This window comes from Rhinolophus ferrumequinum, chromosome 15, assembly GCF_004115265.2.
Source record: "Rhinolophus ferrumequinum isolate MPI-CBG mRhiFer1 chromosome 15, mRhiFer1_v1.p, whole genome shotgun sequence".
NCBI classification, from domain to species: domain Eukaryota; kingdom Metazoa; phylum Chordata; class Mammalia; order Chiroptera; family Rhinolophidae; genus Rhinolophus; species Rhinolophus ferrumequinum.
This window is the reverse complement of record NC_046298.1, coordinates 22,325,244-22,344,691: the sequence shown is the minus strand read 5'-3', so window position 1 is coordinate 22,344,691 and position 19,448 is coordinate 22,325,244. Positions and strand designations below refer to the sequence as shown.

At 47.4% G+C, this 19,448-nt stretch overlaps 1 protein-coding gene across 1 annotated transcript in view; it reads left to right on the top strand.

Moving 5' to 3' along the window:
• The window catches only part of FA2H (fatty acid 2-hydroxylase), a 46,417-nt gene extending 32,527 nt beyond the window's left edge, over positions 1-13,890 (top strand). Inside the window, exons 3-7 of the mRNA XM_033128639.1 lie at positions 1,429-1,571; positions 2,155-2,261; positions 9,306-9,478; positions 10,917-11,169; positions 12,424-13,890. Coding sequence (XP_032984530.1) covers positions 1,429-1,571; positions 2,155-2,261; positions 9,306-9,478; positions 10,917-11,169; positions 12,424-12,503 — 756 coding nt within the window. The 3' untranslated portion in view covers positions 12,504-13,890. The remainder of the gene's footprint in view (positions 1-1,428; positions 1,572-2,154; positions 2,262-9,305; positions 9,479-10,916; positions 11,170-12,423) is intronic.
• Positions 13,891-19,448: the final 5,558 nt, after the last annotated feature.

Sequence of the window (19,448 nt, the reverse complement as noted above, 5' to 3'; positions counted from 1 at the left end):
ATCTTACATCCCTATAAGTAAAACATTTAGACCACATTTTCCATTATATGTCCATTTCAATTATATATAAATTATTTGCATGTGCTAATGTGCTCATATTACATGCATTAGAAAGCATTCAAATATGGTTTAAAGATGAGATACGTATGTCACAAACAGAGTCTAATATGTTCTCCCTGCCTCTGAGGGTTAGCCTGTGAGTATCCCTGGAGGAGGCATAATCCTTAGCTTGGAAACAACTGGCCTGGAGGATGAAATGCCAACTCCCGGGTCTGATATGGAGTGTTCTGTCATCTAAAATCCTCAATAGATTTCTTCCTGCTTTCCCTCAGATCAATGTCAAGGTACTAAATGGGCCACAATCATTCTCAACTGCAGGTCTCTTTCCACTTTCCCTCTTCTATCTTTTCCTCTCTCCCTTGCCAAGTCCTCCATGTTGTATGAGCTCTAACCCAAACCCCAAGTTCTCTACAAAGTCCTTATTTTCTACCCTGGACCCAGGTCTTGGTACCAATCACTCTGCCTCCTAATTTCAGCCCGCCTGCATCACCACTAAACTGTCTTGACTGGTATGTCTCATCTTGCTGAGCATTTTATACAGGTACCATTATTATTACTTCCATTTCATAGCTGGGGGAACTGAGGCTCAGAGAGGTCAAGTAATTTGCCCAAGGTCACACAGTAAGTGATGGAGCCAGGATTTGTACCCAGGCCTGACTCCAGAGTCTGAACTCTAATTAAGCACTTAGCTATACAAAGCAAAGATAGTCTCCACATTCCTGTTTATTCTTCCCAGCACCTAGCATAGAATTATATATATATATACATATACATATATATATATATATATATATATATATGAAATATCAAGCAAATTTTTGAATGAATGATTGTTTGAAGGGATGAGTGAATGAATGTATTGCCCAGGCCAACACCAAGATGAAAGCTCATGGTGGAGGAGAAAGGGCCTATTTCATTCCTAGTACATAATATATTGGCTCCCGTACCTAGAGTCCTGGGCCAGACTTCAAGCGTCAGGCATGACTGAATCTGGGTGCTCGGGTGTCATCACCTGGATTCGGTGTCTCTAGATCCTGCCTTGGCCATCCTCTGTGTTCACTGAGTCCTCGGGCAGGCTAGCAACTCCAGGGGCATGCCCTGCTAGCTTAGCAACTCCAGCAGGAAGAGAGGGTATCTGATGGCTTATTGCACCAGCTTAGGTCATGAGCCTGTCCTAGATCCCAATTCTGTGGCCAGGAGCTGAGATGAGTGGTGTGGTCAGTCCTGAAGCACTAAACTGGGAGGGTGAGTAACCCCATACAGACCCCATGAGGTGGAGGATGGGGCTGGGGGACTGTAACTCGGAGTTGGGAGAATGAGTGTGTGCAGGTGTGAGCATCAAGTATCCACTGACTTTGTCTCTTTCAGGACCTGGTAGACTGGCAGAAGCCCCTACTGTGGCAGGTAGGCCACTTGGGAGAGAAGTATGATGAGTGGGTCCACCAGCCAGTGACCAGGCCCATCCGCCTCTTCAACTCAAACTTCATCGAGTCCCTCACCAAGACTGTCTGGTGAGCCCTGCGCTGCGTCCTTGGTGGGCTGCCCCTCTTCCTGATGGTGCCACTGGTGCCAGTCTGATATGATAGGGGAAAGGACAAGTGGGTCTGCCCACCACCCATTCCAGAGCTATACTGTAAGCTCTGGGCGACAGTGGAACATGCCATAGGCATAATCCATTCCTGTGCACGGTTTCTCCATTGAGTGAGTGACAACCCAGCATGTAGCCAGAAACCACTCCGAATGCCATCCCTGTCCTGTTCCAGATTCCAATGAAGGGTTTCCAGCCTCTAATGCTCATGGGAACAGTTTTGCCTGCAATTAGTTCCTTTGCCACAAGAGGTCAGCATCTGTCGAGCTGCAGAGTCCATAGCCACAAGGACACAGTTCTTTTCTGCCAAGAACTCATCTTAGAGACAGGGGACAGATAGATTCAGACTTTCTCTTGTTTCCCTCAGCAGTGTCCTTTGACCCCAGATCTGCACATGCTTTGGTATCATCTCATTCCTCCCTTTAGTTGAGAGGTATGTCTGGGGAAGCTGGACCCTGTCGAGCCCCTGGGCATGTGTATCGCTCACCCTGGTGGCCCTCCTGCAGGTACAGTGTCCCCGTCATCTGGATCCCCCTGGTGCTGTACCTCAGTTGGTCCTACTACCGAACCCTTGCCCAGGGCAACGTCCGACTCTTCACATCCTTCACCACAGGTAATGTCGGTTCCTTTCTGATTTGCTCCTGTGGCTCCTGGGGGTGGGAGACCTTGGTGTTCTCCCTGACCCTGAGTTTCTAAGAACACGGAGCCCCAAACCAAATCACAAACATTTTTATCTTTAGAAATAGTCTTCCAAAGAAAAATGCTGTCAGATTCCCCCAACTCTAACCCCAAGTGGATTAAAAGAACAGCAACACATTAGCAGAAACTAAATGAAATCATTTTAAAAGGAGACATAGCAATAAAGAAAGAGGCTTATTGCTGAGTCTAGTACTAGAAAAGATATGACCTGGGATTGGCAAGAAACTAAATGAAATCATTTACCAGGTAGCTGAGCTGAGAGCTGGACTCAGAATGGTCCATGCACACAGCACAGATTAGAGCCTGGCAGAGGAAGACCTGGGAGTGCCCTACAGCGTCTCTTGGGCAGAGGCCCAAGCAGCAGTACCCCTAACTTGGAGTAACAACCCCACGAACCTCTGCTGAGCATTCAGCACGTGCCAAGCCTCGTGCCTCCCAGGACCCTCTCAGTTACTCCTCCCAACAGCCCACGAGAAGGATACTGTCATCATGTCCTTTTAGAGATGAGGAAACGGAGTCAAGCAAGCGATTCAGGGTCACGTGGCTAGGATGTGGATGCCAGGTGCTACCTCCCCATCACCCCAGTTTCAGGGTTCAGGGGACAGAGAGAAGGCTGACATGGGGCGACTTCCAAAGAGCCTATGGGACCGAGTATCTCAGGGCAGCCATGGGTTTGGGTGTGGCCACTTCTGCCAGCCTGCTTCCCAAGCTTACTGCCTTGGGCCTCCAGGTACATGCTGCCTGCCCAGGTGGTCTGTTTGTGCTGGCCCGTGGTGGGTGGCTCAGGTGGAGGCCAGGTTGGGGGACAGGCAGGAGAGGTGTGCTGGTGTAGCTCAGGTGGCCTTTCCTTTCCTGGTCACATGTAACGTTCCTGACTGCGAGCCTTCAGAGCTTCCTTTCTCTGCCAGACCTGGGCTCCTTCTCCCCACACTCTGAGGCTTGTCTGTGAGGCTTGTCTCCTGCCCACCTCTCCTGGGAGTGGCACGTTGAGGGCCTGAATGGCTTAGATGAGACGGGCCACAGCTATAGTGATGGGAGCCTGTTTTCCCACCTGGCTCAGGATGTGATGAGGGATGAACGAGCTACAGGACATCTCCCAGAGCCCAGAACTCCTCTTGGTCACCAAGGGTTAATGCACGCCCTGTGAGCCAAGGTTCCCCTTTTCTGCCCACACTGAATAGCTCAGGCACAGCACAGGGCTTGTTGCTCAGAAGGCCCACTTACTGAATCGCCCACTGTCCGCCGGCACTCCCCTAACAATCACCAACAGTGGCAGTTCAGCCAGGGCTGGCGGCCGGAGTGGGGAGGGGACGCCCGAGCTTTGGCCCAGGTCCCTCTGCAGGATTCCTCTAGAGATGCCACTCGGTACCAGCTCCTGCGGATGGGCCAACGGGGTGATGCTGGGGTGAGGGGGCGGGCGGAGACTTGACCTATAGGAAGGGACTCGTGTGTGTGGCACAGAGGGCCATGTGAGGGCTCGGTCAGAACCACAGGCCTCTGCAGAGAGCTGAGATGTGCTGTTTATAAAGGTCCAGTGCAGAGCCTGTGACCGTGATGCCAGCAATGGTGGCACGAGAGCTATGTCACCAGATACCTCCCTCGTCCTCCAGTTCGTCAGGCAAGGCACAGCGTACCAGCAGAGAAACATGGCAAGAGGAGGCAGAGCAGGGTCCCAGCACAGGGGCTGGACAAAGAGCGCCCTGGAATCGCAGCAGCGTCAGGGTGCCAAGCAGCAGTGAAAGCTGAGCGGAGATGCCAGTTCAAGGCTGAAATTCCTGGATGCATGCATGAAAATGTTTTGAAAAGCAGAGAGGTTCTGTATAGTCAGGATGGCCCCAGCGCAGTGCCTAGGAGAGGGTTCGAGTGAGTGCCAGGCCGGAACCAAATGACATCTAGGTGGGTATGCAGGCCTCCGACAGGATGTGGGGTAGGAGCCCCAGCAAAGGTCAAGACCAAAGCCTGTGGCCAGGAATGCCCCAATGGGTCCAGTCCTTTCCCTGCTGACAGGAGAGCTAAGCTGCAAGGAAGGGCCCTTGCCCTTTGGGTAAAAAGCAGGGAGCTGGGAAACTCTGGGTCCCCAACCGAGGACCCTGCAGAGTTCCACAGGAGAATCGAAAGAAGGTGGGCACAAGTAGGACCACAGGTTAGGACTTAGATGTATTTTGACTCATATTTAAAAATTGTAGTAGCTACTTGATATATATATATATATATATATATATATATATATTATAAGTATTAATATATAACATATTATTATTATCTAATCTATATACTTATCGTATAATCAGGTATTATATTCCCTCCATCCTAACAACAGCCCTTCATGATGGGGAGGATATTTTACTGTTGTGAAAACACAGAGATGGTGCAGAGCCAGGATTTGAATTCAGGTCTACAAATCTAAAGCCTGTGTTCTCTGTACTTCACCAGAGTGTTTTGAAGGACCCCAGAGGGATCAAGCCTTCCCTGGAAGCAGGGCCTCTGGCCAGCCCGAGCAACCCAGCCAAGTCCGAGTGGCCACTTGTGGGCAGTGCTGTTAAGCAAGTGTCCTGTACCAGATGTGGACACAGCAGGCCCCACTGATGAGATGTCAGCCTAGCCTAACATCTAATTTAGGGAGACATGGACCCTTTGGGGATTGGATCTTAAATGCATCACGTTAGTGAAAGAAAGCCCTCCTTCCTGGGCTTTCTTCCGTCCTCAGCAGACACCTGGGGTCATCCTCACCGGGCACACCCCTTCGGAAGTGTTTCCTTATTCAGAACCAGAAACGGCCTCCCTCTGGGCCTGGTTCTGCCCTCGGAACAAACCTCATCCTGTACAGCCCTTCAGAAAGACTTGTGTTCACCCGTTAATTCCCTGTGAGTGTCTGAGCACCTGCTGTGTTAAGCACTGGGGACATAAAACGAAAGGCCATACCCTAGTGGGGACGAGTGAGTCAAACCGCAGCTATAGTTCAGTGTGATAAAGGGTGATGTGGAGGGCAGGGCAGGAGCCTTGAAGCCCAGGTCGTGGTGAAGCATCTACAGGGGCTTCTCACATGGGCTGAATCTCCAAGGATGAGGAAGGCAGGGAGGGCATTCCAGTGAGAGAAACAGGAGCCAAATTAGGGATGTGGGAGGAGGGTGAATGTGGCCCAGCTAAGGAGCTGGAAGTGATTTGGTTTGGCCCAGGACAGGGTGACAGGGTGATGGGGAGACAGGGCAGGAATGTGGCCAGCAGAGTCAGGTCTTGAGAAACCTTGAGTGCTGTGTAGGGGGTTGGACTTTGCCTGAAGGTCATGATGTACCAGAGAAGGGTTTTAACAGCGTGGGGGGACGGGCAGGGAGCTGGGGTAGTAGGCGGATGCAGTTACTGGAGCAAGAGGTGATAAGGTAATGGGGCATTTCAAGCAGGGAACTGACCTGAGAGAGAGAGACCGTATATATTTTTAATTGAGATGAAATTCGCATAACATAAAATGAACCATTTTAAAGTGAACAATTCATTGGCACTCAGTACGTGTACAATGTTGTGCAATCAATGCCTCTGTCTAGTTCTAAAACATTTGCATCACCCCATAAGGAAACCCCATACCCATCGAGTAGTCGCTCCCCATTTTTCCCACCCCCAGCCCCTGGTACCACCAATCTGCTTTCTGTCTCTATACGTTTGCCTATTGTGGACATTGCATCTAAATGGAATTGTACAATATGTGGTCTTCTGTATTGGCTTCTTTTATTTTGCCAAGAGATATTAAGGAGGGTGAGCCAACAGAGCTTGGTGACTGGTTGGACGCAAGAGAGAAGGGTAAGTTAAGCCTTTGGTAATGTGTGGACATCTCCCTGAGGAAGGAACCCAAGAGGAGCAGCCTGGGGTGATGGGCCAGACAGGAAGGAAGAGGAAGATGATGGCTTCATTTGGGAACTGTTGACCTGGGGAGCAGTGGACGGCTGCATGGAGATGCCCAGTAACAAGTGGCTGTCCATGGCTGGCATCTGGGATCAAGCAGAGAGCAGGTGAGAGAGCAGAGTCAAGGTTTCACACTGGGGACAGAGGTAGAATGTCCGCGATGGAGCCTGGCAAAGGGCATCTAGAAAAGAGGAGAAAAACCAAATGTCCCAGAAGGCAGGGAGAGAAGCTGTGTCTTCTAACCTATTGCTCCCAGATCCTTTGAGAATCTGAAAAGTTGTAGACTCACTCCCCAGAGAAAATGCGCACAGATCGTTATTTGGGATATCGTTTCAGCAAGTCACACTCTGGAATCCATCAGAGGACCCTCTGGGTGTTCATAAACCTCAGGTGAGGAACCTGTGTGGTTGCAGATTCAAGAAGAGAGTGGTCACTAAGGTCATATGCCACAGCCAAGTTAGAGATGAATTGAAAAAAATTACTTAGATTTGGCAAGAAATACATGAATGGCCTTTGCAGTTCTTCATAGAAGACAGACTTTAGGGGCTTGAGGAGCAAATGGAAGCAGCAGAGACTTGAGTCTGGCCTACCTGTTCAGTGGGCTTGTCTATGAAGGGACAGTCTATTATAGGACAGTCTTAAAGGCAAGCAGAAGGGCCAGTGGAGAAGTTGAAGATGCCCAGGAGGGAAGGCAGGCTGAGGGCTCTGCACTGCCCGGCAGGGTGAGCCGGGCAAGTCATGTAAGTCGTCTCTACCTCCATATTCTCACTCATATGGACATGCCAGTGCTTCCCTTGTGAGGTTGGAGAGAGATGAAACAGGAAGCAATCCGTGTAAATACTTGAACAAGCCTAGCGTGTAGGTACTGGTCAATACATATTTCTCCTCTTCCTCCTCCTCTTCCTCCTCCTCCGCCCCCCTTCCTTCTTCTCCTTCTTCCCACCAACATCCAGTGCCCAGGTGCCTGGGGGCACACCTCTTCCCTGAAGAGCAAGAAGGAAGTTCCAGGGTGGGGGCTGAATCCGGTGTATTTGAAGGTGGAAGGGAGCATGTGGAAGGAGCTGTTCTCCCCCCGCCCATCCCCAGGGCCTCTTTTCTCTGTGAGGTAGGAAGCTGGATGGAAGGAGAGGGGGATGCTTGAGGGCAGTGTGGACAGAGCTGAGCCTGGAGACATCAAAGGATCACCAGTCAGTGTTTGGGGTCTAGCTGAAGTTGAAGGCACCAGACCCATCATGGCTATACAACTCTCCCTCCATGCTCAGCAGCTTGGGCATGGGGTGGGGACACAGGTTTCTTGTACTGATCCACGGTTGGGGGTTCATGGGGGCAGGTGATGGAGATGGAGTGAAGGTCAAAAGAGAATGGCTATGTGTGGAAAACAGTTTGGTGGTTCCTCAAAAGGTTAAACATAGTTATGATATAACCGAGCAATATAGGCATATACCCAAGGCAACTGAAATCATGTGTCCACACAAAAATTTGTACCTTAATGTTAATAAAAGCATTGCTCATCATAGCCAAAAAGTAGAAACAACTCAGATGTCCATCGAATGATGAATGGATAAGCAAATGTGGTCTACCCACACAATGGAATATTATTCAGCCTTAAAAAGGAGTGAAATTGTGACACATGCTACAACATGGATGCACCCTGAAAACATTGTAAGGAAAAGCAGCCAGTCATAAAAAATTACATATTGTATGATTCCACTTGAATGAAATGTCCAGATGGGCAAAGCCACAGATAGAAAGGAGATTCATTGTTCCCAGAGGCTGGGAAATAGCAGGGGTTGGAGGTAACTCAGGGGCAGCTGCTAATGGATACAGGGTTTCTTCTTGGGGTGATACAAAAGTTTTAAAATTGACTGTGGTGATGGTCGCACAGCTCAAAATATACGAAAAACCATTAAAGTGTACACTTTGAATTGTATATGTGAGTTATATTTCAATAAAGCTGTTATTTTAAAAGAGAGAGAAAATATGGCTGAAGCATTGGCTTGTGGAGAAAAGAAATAAAGCTAAGAGGGTGAGGATAGACTGGAGGAAAGAGTGACAAGAGCTGAGGTCCCCGTGGAGTCAAAGAATGAGTGACGTGGAGAAAAGAAACGAGAGCCTCGGGGCTGCAGTGCGTCCTCAGGGGTGGGTGTTGTGAGCCTCCCCCTTGAGGACCGTTACATCTCTCCAGTCTTCTGGTCTTCAGGTTAATCACCTTCCATTTTTTGTTCAAATCTTCCTCATATGCTATGATTCCAAGTGTCGTCCATTGAGTTTTTCCTACATGGGTTTTCCTGTCCCTCCTGTCCCCTGGTCCCGATTTGTTAACATTTTTCATCAAGGACCTCCCCAGCACTCCTGGTTTAATTGGTACCATCCCTCCATCTCCACCATGCTGCTGCAGCAAGGTCACCCTTCTCCAGTGTCTTAGCCATTCGGACCACTGTAACAAAACATCACAGACTGGGTGGCTTATAAACAACAGAAATTAATTGCTCCCAGTGCTGGAAGCTGGAAGTCTGAGATCAGGGTGTCAGCCTGATCAGGTAAGGGCTCTCTTCTAGGTCACAGACTTCGTGTTGCATTCTCACTTGACCAAAAGGCCAAGGGAGCTCGGTGGGCCCTCTTTTATAAGGGGCACTAATTCTATTCATGAGGGCTCCACCCTCATGAGCCAATCACCTCTCAAAGGCCCCACCTCTTAATACCATCGCCTTGGGGGTTAGCTTTCAACTTAAGAAATTTGAAGGGGCATTCAGACCATAGCCCCAGGCAAAGGTCCAGTGCCAGCCCCAGCTACTCCTTAGTCCCTCTAAGGAAGATCTCGGATCTCTGGCCGGTGACCCCTTCATTCCCCGAGAGTACCCCTCCAAGCCCAGCACGGATCCTCGCAGCATCCTTCCCATTTTGACCCAAGAGTCCCACTAGTGAGGCCTGGTCCCATAGCTGCTGCACAGAGGGAAGCGCTCCCCAGGTGGCAGCGTGGTGACATAGGATGTCTGGAGCCACCAGGCACTGTTGCCTGCTGGACGGTCTGCCCTGACCTTGTCTCTTTCTTGCCACCCCGCAGAGTACTCAGTAGCGATGCCTGAGTCCGTGTTCCCGGGCCTCTTTGTGCTGGGGATGCTCTTCTGGAGCCTAATAGAGTACCTCATCCACCGCTTCCTATTCCATATGAAGCCCCCCAGCAAAAGCTATTACCTCATCACGCTGCACTTCATCATGCACGGCCAGCACCACAAGGTGAGCAAGGGCAGGCTCCCCCCTGGGGCCTTGCAGCTGCAACCGACTGACAGGACCTGCCAGGCTTTCTGCGAGTCAGGTTGGGAACAAGAGGAAATCGAGGCAGTTAGTATTGCTCGGGGGAGACCTGGGTCCTACTCTGAACTGGCGCGGACAGAGTGAGTATGTGTGTCCATGTGCCATCACTAGTAACACGAGGCACTCTGTGGGTACCTTGCGTGTCTCAACTTTAATCCTCATAACAACCATTCATTCCTTCATTCAGCCAACAAATTTGCTCACTCTGTGCCAGGCACTATTCTAGACGCGAGTCAAAAATCACTGCCCCTGTGGAGCTTTCTTCTGAAGATGGTGCTACAGTTCTCCCCCATTCCACAGAGCAGCAAACTGAGGCTTGGGAAATCAAGAAACTAAGGAACTCACCCAAGGTCATATGTGGCACAGGATCTTATGCCCCATTCTGTGGACTCCAGAGTTGGTGCTCTCAACCACCCACCAGCCTGGGGCTCTTCAAAGACAGTATGATGGTCCCAGTGGCTGGGACTGGAAGCCAAGTCTGCTGAGAGGAAGCTGCATCCCCTGTCCCTACACCATGCTGTCCTCAGCCTGTCCAAGGGCATCTCTCTCCTACCTCGCTCCTGCCTCCTTCCCTTTCTCCCTCCCTCCCTCCCTCCCTTCTTTTTCCAGGAGCTGGTTTTCTAGCACACCACTGGTCCTGTTGCTGCTGGTCTGAGGGGAGGGAGGCTCCCATCAGCGTGTTGCTCTATGACTGTTGCCTCCCTTCCCTTCCAGTCCAGAGAGGGCCTGTCTCTTTTCAGAATATTCACCAAGCAGTCTCTAAAATCTTACCTCTATGCCAGTCCTTTGGCTTTTAAAGCTCCAGAGCCTAAGGCCTATTTCTCTTGTTGTTCATTGTGACAACACCCCCTTGGAACAAAGAAGGGCTCCTGTTAGGACCTGGGGCTGGGGAGAAAGTATGTTAACACTTCCAGTACCAGCCCACATGGGAATTTGCATTAACCTCAGCTTGCCAATGTGTTGCCCCCCCAGACAACATCAGCCATCCTAAGTGCCCCACCTGGTGTTTGGTGGCGGAGCTCCTCTCTAGCACCCAACAACTTCCAGAGCCAAAGTGGCCTCTTGAGCATAAAACAGGAGTCTGAACCGTGAGCATCCTGCCCACATCACAGCCACCTCTGTGTTCTTGGATCGTGCTCCAGGTCCCATCCTGGCTTGGAAATTGGGAGGAGGACAGTTTCTCTAGGGTTTTCAGGCATGGGCCCTGCCCTCCCCAAAGCCACTGACAGTGCCATGACCATTCGCTGCCCGCTCGCTGAGTGTCTGGGCTGCTCCGACTCCACCCTCTGAGGGGGTGTCTCTGCTGTGACTTCAGGCAGGCCCCAGGCTGCGTTCTGACACTTGAGTTCTTCATCCACAGGCACCCTTTGATGAGTCCCGCCTGGTCTTCCCCCCTGCGCCAGCTTCTCTGGCTATCGCCTTCTTCTACTCAATCTCACAGCTCCTCCTGCCCGAGGCGGTGGGGGGCACCGTGTTCGCTGGGGGCCTCCTGGGCTACGTCCTCTATGACATGACCCATTACTACTTGCATTTCGGCTCGCCGCACAAGGGCTCCTACCTGTACAACATGAAGGCCCACCACGTCAAGCATCACTTTGCACATCAGAAGTCAGGTAAGGACCGGCCAACATTTCCCAGCCTCTCTTCATTGATTTATTTGACTGCTACCATTAAGCCCCTTCCAAAGGCCAGGCCCTGTTCTAGGTAATGGGGATACACAGACAGCGAGGCAAGCCTGGGGCGCCCATCCTACTCTCTGGTGCGGGTGTGCTGGGCAGAAACAGATAAACAAGGAAATCAATCAACAGTAAAAGATAATTCAGACAGTGATAGGTGCCACAAAGAAAATACAACAAGATGATGTTAGAAGAACCATGTAAGTTGGGGGAAGGGTCCAGCTTTGTCTAATAAAATATGCAAGTCACAGATGTTATTCTTAAATTTTCTAGTGGCCACATTTGCCAGTAAAAATAAATGGATGAAATTCATTTTAACAATATATTTTATTAAGTCAACCATAACCACATGTTATTTCAACATATAATCAATATAAAACATTGTTAATGAGATATTTTACATTCTTTTTCTTATATTAATTCTTTGATGTCTGGTGTGTATTTTACACTTATAAGCACATCTCAATTCAGGTGCTAAATTTTCATTGGAAATATTTGATCTATTTTTAGAGTTTATAAAATTTACAGTAAAAAAAAAATGTAGATTCACATACTTGAGTTTTTCCAAATGTGTTTAAAAGCTTTCCAGTAACTGAATCGAGTATAAGTTTTTAAATTGAAATTTAGGTTAACTAAAATGAAATGAAATTAGGAATTTAGTCCCTCTGTAGCTCTAGCCACATTTCCAATACTCAGCAGTCACAAGGGCCAGTGGCTACAGCTTTGGATGGCAGAACGCTAGGTAAAGTGGCCCAGGAAGATGTCACTGCAGAGATGTCATTAGAGCGGAGACCTAAATTAAGAGAAGCCAGCATCTGACGTCTGGGGAAAAAGCGTCTCAGGAACAATAGGTGTAAAGCCTTGAAGCAGGAATGCAGGTGGCATCTTCAGAGGGAAGGAAGAGGCTGGGTTATGACAGACGGGAGGAAGAGGCAGCAGGCGCCCGGCTTTCCCAGGAAGTCAGGCCACAGGAGGAATTTGGGTTTTTTTCCAGTGGCATTTTGGGCGACTAGAAACAGAGATACTCTGCTCTTGACTTGTGTCAGGATGGCCCTGAGAGGTGGGGAGGCCAGTGGGGACCGATGTCACAATCTTCCCGAGTCCTGTCCCTACTCTGACTCCCTTCCCAAACAGACTTATCCCCCTCCGTCAGCAGTGCCTCACCTTCTCCCCATTCATCTCCCTCTCTAGGATTTGGCATCAGCACTAAATTTTGGGATTACTTTTTCCACACCCTTATGCCGGAAGAACCCCACCCGAAGATGCAGTGACAACTCCCCCCCTGTTGTGGCCCCTGTCCTGTCCCCGCCCCATCCAGATACTGAAAAGACCGTTTGCTTGGCCAGGCAGAATGGGCTTTGTCTGGCCCTCGGGCTTGGTGGAGGGTGCTGGGGAGCCCCTGAAGACCAGCCAGCCTCCTGTCCCACCACAGAAGGGTCATGTCCACTTGGTGGCCAAATGGCCGTCGAGGACTAGCTCTTTCCTGCAGCATTCCGGCCTCTCCACCAGCACCCCTGCCCGAGCCTTAGCCCGCAGGACTGCTTTCGGGCCTGAGCAACAGTGTCAGCCCCAAGGGGAATGAAGGCAACGGACCCCTGTGACTGACCCCCTGACAGGCCTGTGTCCCACTTGTGTCTTAGCGCCTTGTGCTCCCTGGGAGCCGCCCCCACTGTGGAGCTGCCAGTGTTCACACAGAGTGGGGTCTGCAGGGCCTCTGGCCCTAGTCTTCCCCACTTGCCCTTCCTGGGGACGATGCTGCTTTCCGGAGGAGTAGAGAACTCTGAGGTGGATGAAGGGCTCTCACAAGAAGAGATAGCATGATGCCTCCCCCAGGCCACCCCAGATCCCAGGCAGTGCCTTTGTCCAAACTAATGCCAGCTGTACCACCAGATGCCTCAGGCTGAGACACATGCAGCACCCACATGCCAGGCCCTCACCTGCCTGTGTAGACGGGCCGAGGGTAGCTGGCATGGGCCTCAAGGCTGGCAGAAGCCCAGGCCCCTTTCTTTAGGAACCATCAGCTGCTCTAGCCATCTCTTCCTGCCTCCAGAATCAAAGAGCATTTCTCCAATCGAAGCTAAAGAGGCCTCTCCATGGGTGGGAGCCCCGCCCCATCCTCAGCCAATCTTGATCTCCACATGGCACGGGGCCCCTGCCCCCCCACTCAGGACCCTTCCAGTTAGTGCCTCCTGAAGCCAAGAAGGAGCCTTTATGTGGTGCCTTAGCTCCCTCCCCCTTTGCTCCCCTGCTCCCCCCGCCCCCCCCCAGCAGATGAGGCTCCAGCCCCTTCATCCTCATAACCAAAACCCTCACTGCTCATCAGAGGGTCTTATTTATAAACGATCTAAATGTCCTTAGTCTGGCCCCAGACCGAGTAGCTGTTCAGATTGCCCTTTCTAATCCTATGTGTCGAGCTTATGTAAAAATTTTTCCTGTTTTTGTTCCCTTCTTACCCACAAACCGTTACTACTTGAAACTTTAAAAAAAAACTCAAGCATAAAGGCTAATGAGAAGCAGTTTGACCGATCCTGTGATTTGTACTGTTTACTGTGGAGTTATTTAAAGATTTTGAAATAAATATAGAAACTACAGTTGTGAAATAAAGGTGTAAATAAATTGTATATTTTGAAAAATAAAAACATTGAAAAAAGAAACCAACAAAGATTAGTTGCTACTTACTGATGTCTGTTCACCCGACTGTGTCATGTAGGGTAGGAGATGTGGGTGGTCGGTCCAGAGGGAGGCGTATTGATCACTGACCAGTAGACTTGTGGGGGCACAGTGATGATTAAAAGCTTACCAATGCTTATTTTCTTACTTGCTTTTATTGCTGTTTTAAAATTCTCCGCAGACAGCATCTCCCTTCACTGCCTACACACGGGAGGGTGGGGGTGTCACTTCCATCAACTGCCCTGCTACACCACTGGGGAGACGTTTCTCCCGGAATGTATCAGACCCCAACTGAGATTCCAGTTGACTAAAACAAAGGAGGACAGTTCTAGCAACAAATACCCATAGTGGGAACTGGAACTTCAGGCCAGCTCAGTCTACGTGAAACGGTTTCTCAGGATGTCTTCCCAGCCACCACACCAGAACCACCTGCGGAACCTGTCAAAATTACAGACCCAAGTTTTCAACACTCAAGAGTCTAATTCAGTAAGTCCAACAGAGGTGGGCTCTGGATTTACCTATCCAAGGACGCAGAAGCGGAAACGGAAGCAGACTCAGAAGAGGAGGCAGACGCAAACTAATGTTGGTGAGGTTCTGGCAACATTGAGGGAGCCCCCACCTTTGCTGCCTCTCCCTGCTCTGGCAGCCATGCTACGGCTTTATCCCTGCAGCTCCTGGCCCGAAGATGAGTGCCACCTGTTTGAGCCATCCATCCCTCTAGCTCCTGGAATCTGTAGCAGCAGAAATCACAACCTCCATTTCCTAGGTGGTACTAGGAAGCTAACTACAGAACATCACACACAAGGGGAAGGAAAAACCAAAAGGAAGAGCAAAGGAGATCAACTAGTTGTGAATATGCAAGTGCACCAGAGAAAAGTCTAAGTTGAGCAAGTTTGAACAAAAAATTAAAAAAAAAAAACTTATTTAAAAAGTTTGAAAAAGGACTAGTAAGAAACACCAAAATCTAAGTGAGTTTGTAACATGGCAATGAGAATATTTAGGTGGAAAAGTTGTAGGAAAAAGATCCACAAAACTATTAATAAAAAATGTCCACTCAGTGAACATTGGATGGATTCCCCCAGAGCTTCCTACTGTGCCCACTAAACCTTCCCAGAGGGTTAGCAATTTCCACAAGGCCTTTGGAATAGAATATGGGAGATGCCATGAAGCCCTTAACCTCAAGCCTGGTGGCACTCATGGTACAGTCTGTACTCAGTGACCATCGGGTAAATTCAGATAATTTTATCATCAAGTGCAAGAGACATAAGCAAGAGTCAAAGATGAGATGCTAAAGCAAGCATGGGACATTATCAAAATGCCAACACATCTAACATGAGGAGAAAGCCTGGAACTTATGGCATATGATTATGTTTATTTCTGTAGTGGGAGAAGATACAAAAATCATCAAGAAAGTTTAATCCTAGCTCAGGCAAAGGCCATTTAAATTCTAGTCAATGTAAAGTAAATATGCAGGTTGACCGACTCTTAATGATCCTACCAATTTACCTTACCTGATTCTCTAGCAACAAACCAGCTGCCCTGGCAGAGGACAAGCCCATAGCCATTATATTTATTTCTGGCGTTGTACTTCCAGACATGCTGTCTTTTGGGCATTTCTTGGTTGACTTGAAGAATTGCTTTCTTAACTGACTTTGTTCCACTTCTTGATTGGCTCTGGCCTCCAATCTCTGCCTTTAAACTTTGTACAATTATTGTGCCAGCACACTGCCCAACGTGTAGCAGGTTCCAATAAATGTTAGTCTTGCCTCTATCAGATCTCTGGATGGTTACATTATTTGGTCCTCGCTTCTCCACCTGTTCCTTTGCTTCTGCTGCCCTCTGATGGCAGCATGAGGTTCTGCCCCCTTAAGACTGCTCTCACTGTCTTGAAATCAAATGTCTGTGACTGTGAAATTCCAGGACTTTTCCACCTTACCTGTTCTCTTGTCTTACTGTTTTGTCTCGTTTATCATTTTTGATAGGAAGCTGGAACTATATATGTAAACCTTCCAGTTCTAACTTTCTATATAAGATATGATGGCTGCAAAAATTTGGAGCTTTCTTTAGAGTCAGGTGATAACAGCATAATGAATAAATTTTATCTATTAAGCGTGCTACAGCATGAATGTGAAATTTGGAAAACTGCGGGACTGGTATCCTCACTCCATCACAGATACCTTATAAGCTTGTAGCAGGGAAAAAGAGGAAACGATAAGAAAAATAAAAATAAAATGTTTTGGCCAAAGAATAAGGGGTGGGGGTATGATCCTGTCTTCATTTAGGTTCCCTAAAAAGCAAAACCTAAAATAAGAACATGGATGCAGGTAGTTTATTTGGGAGGTGATTGCAGAAATAAAGATTGGGAAGTATTAGAAAGGGAAAGTAGGGGAGCCGTGTAAGTATGAGTATGTAAGCTTCTCATACAGATTCTGCAGGGACATCTTGAGAAGCAGACAGAATACCTGCCAGAATGGTCCACCTAAAGGGCATGAGACTGGAATATTTATCCACTTGTTTCCTCTCCTAATGGGTGAAGATTAGGAGTGTCGACACCCTCCTTACTTATGGGCTGTCCTGGCATACAAGCCAACCAGATTCCTTGGCTTTGACAAAAGCCCTGGAGCAGAAAGATGGGTGTGTGCATTTGAAATGGGATGCAGTCAGGACAAGTTGTGTGTAAACTTGCTAAAACCCATCCACCAGAACTATGTCTGAAATCAAAGCTGAGACAGTGTTCACGCAGAACCTTCCACCACAACGAGGTTAAGACCAGAGAGGGACATGACAAGGATCTCCAGATGTATCTGCTACCGACCCCCCAGTTCTATATCCTCAATGTAAGACTGAGCCAGAAACAAACCCACCTTCCAGGGCACTGAAAGTAAAATTGCCTGCATGGAGCAGAGAAAGACTCTTGAGAATACAGAACCACAACCATAGCCTTCATGGAGGTCTAAGGACTGAATTCACGCAAACTGGGTCATCTGAAACACCTCAAGTCAAAAATTTGGTGTAAAATATCCCTGGCTGGTAAAGCCACAAGGCTCTCAGAAGAAGCACTTTCAAATTTCTGTGGAGAAATGCAACTTCAAGCCAGGCCTCAAAAAATTCCCACAGATAAAATTCCAAGACTTATAAGCTCATGATAAAAACAAAATACACAAGGAAAGAAGGCACTAGTAAAAGCTGATGGAAACAACATGCAACAGAAATGTACCCACAAAAACGTCAGACACTGGAATTATGAGATGTGCTAGATATCTTCCATTTGCCCTCTACATCCACTCTCTATCTCTCCCCATCCCACCCAGGACCCTGTGAGGCTGGTCTGTTTGAACTGCATCCGTGTGTTCCTTTGCTCATTGGCTGCCAGTTTTTCTGCAGATACAGGTACTGGCAAGAGATAGGCAGGATGGAGAAAGGTGAGGTCCAGATGTTAATTCCCATAGCTCTTCAATTTCTTTCAGCAATGTTTTGTGGTTTTCAGTGTGCAGGTCTTTTCATGTACTTGGTTACATCTATTCCTAAATAATTTATTCTTTTTACAGCTATTGTAAATGGAATTGTTTTCTTAATTTTCTTTTTGTATTTTTCATTGCTGGTGTACGATAGAAACAACTGATTTGTGTGTGTTAATCTTGCAACTATCCTGCAACTCTGCTGAATTCATTTATTAACTATAATACTTTTTTATGGATTCTTTGAGTTTTCTACAATATAAGATTATGTCATCTGTGAACAGAGATAGTTTTACTTCTTGTCCAATTTGGATGCCTTTATTTTTTTCTTGACTAATTAATTGCTCTGGCTAGAACTTCCAGCAAAATGTTGAACAGCAGTGGTGAAAATGAGCAAGCATTCTTGTTCCTGATCTTAGGGGAAAGCTTTCAGTCTTTCACCATTAGGTGTGATGGTAGCTGTGGGTTTTTCATAAATGTTCTTTATCATGTGCACAAGTTCCCTTCTATTCCTGGTTTGCCGAGTCTTTTCATCCTGCAACGGTATTGAATGTTGTCAAATGTTTTTTCTGAATCAGTTGAGACGATCATGGGTTTTCTCCCCCTCTTTGTTCTATTAAGGTGGTGTATTACATTGATTTTACATGTTGAGCCACCCTTGCATACCTAGAATAAATCTCATTTGGTCATGGTATATAATCCTTTAATACATTTTAGGATTCAGTTTTCTAGTATTTTGTTGAAGATTTTTGCATCTATATTTGTCACTGATATTGGTTTGTAGTTTTCTTTCTTGTGGTGTCATTGTCTGGTTTTGGTATCAGGGTAATGCTAGCCTCATAAAATGCGTTAGGAAGTGTTCTCTCCTTTTCTGTTTTTGGAGGAGTTTGAGAAGGATTGATGTTGTTATTTTGAAATGTTTGGTAAAATTCACCAGTGAAGCCATCTGGCCTGGACTTCTCTTTGTTGGGAGGGTTTTGATTACTGATTCAATCTCTTTACTTGTTATAGGTCTGTTCAGATTTTCTATTTCTTCTTGAATCAGTTAGGTAATTTATGTATGTCTAGGAATTTGTCTATGTCATTTAGATTATCTAATTGGTTGGCATAAAATTGTTCATAGTATTCTTTTATAGTCATTTTTATTTCTTTTTTATTGTGGGAAGAACACTCAACATGAGATCTATCCTCTTGACAAGTTTTTAAGTGTACAATATATTATTGGTGACTATGAGTAATGTACAGCAGATCTCTGGAGCGTATTGTGCTGGACTTTGTGCCCTTGATTGGTAACTCCATGTTTCCCTCTCTCCGCAGACCCTGGCATCATTCCACTTTTTGATTCTATGAATTTTACACACCTCATATAAGTGGAGTCATGCAGTATTTGTCTTTCTGTGATTGGCTTATTTCACTTAGCATGTTGTCCTTAAGGTTCATCCATGTTGTTCCATATGGCAGGATTTCCTTTTTTTTAAAGGGCATTGTGTGTATATACCATATTTTCTTTATCTGTTCATCTGTTGATGGACATCTTATCTATTTTAAATAATATTGCAATGAATATCTTGAACGTGGTTGTTCAAGAGTTGTTTAATTTTCACATATTTGTGAATTTTCAAGTTTTCTTTCTGCTATTAAGTTCTAATTTCATTCTATTGTAGACAGAAAAGATACTTGGTATGATTTCAATCTTCTTAAATTTGTTAAGACTTTTTGTGACCTGACATGAGATCTCTCCTGGCAGAATGGAAGCTGTGTGTCGCTCCAGAGCTGCGTGCTGCAAACCTTCCCTTGGAATCTGGCTGAAGCTAATCTCCGCTGGGACCACATACTTGCTTAGCTTTTATATTTCCCTGCCATATCCTAACCTTTGTCTTGAGAGCCTCCCTTCAGTAAATCACATATATCTGAATCTCTCAGACTCTGCTTCTAGGGAACTTGACCTAAGATAAGGCCACTGATGATACAATAGATAGAGAACAATAATAGGGACAAATAAAGAATAAACAGACACCCCAGACATCCTCCACCTCTGCCTTTCCAACCCAAAACGTCTTGTCAGACAATCCAATTCTGTCCTTTCAG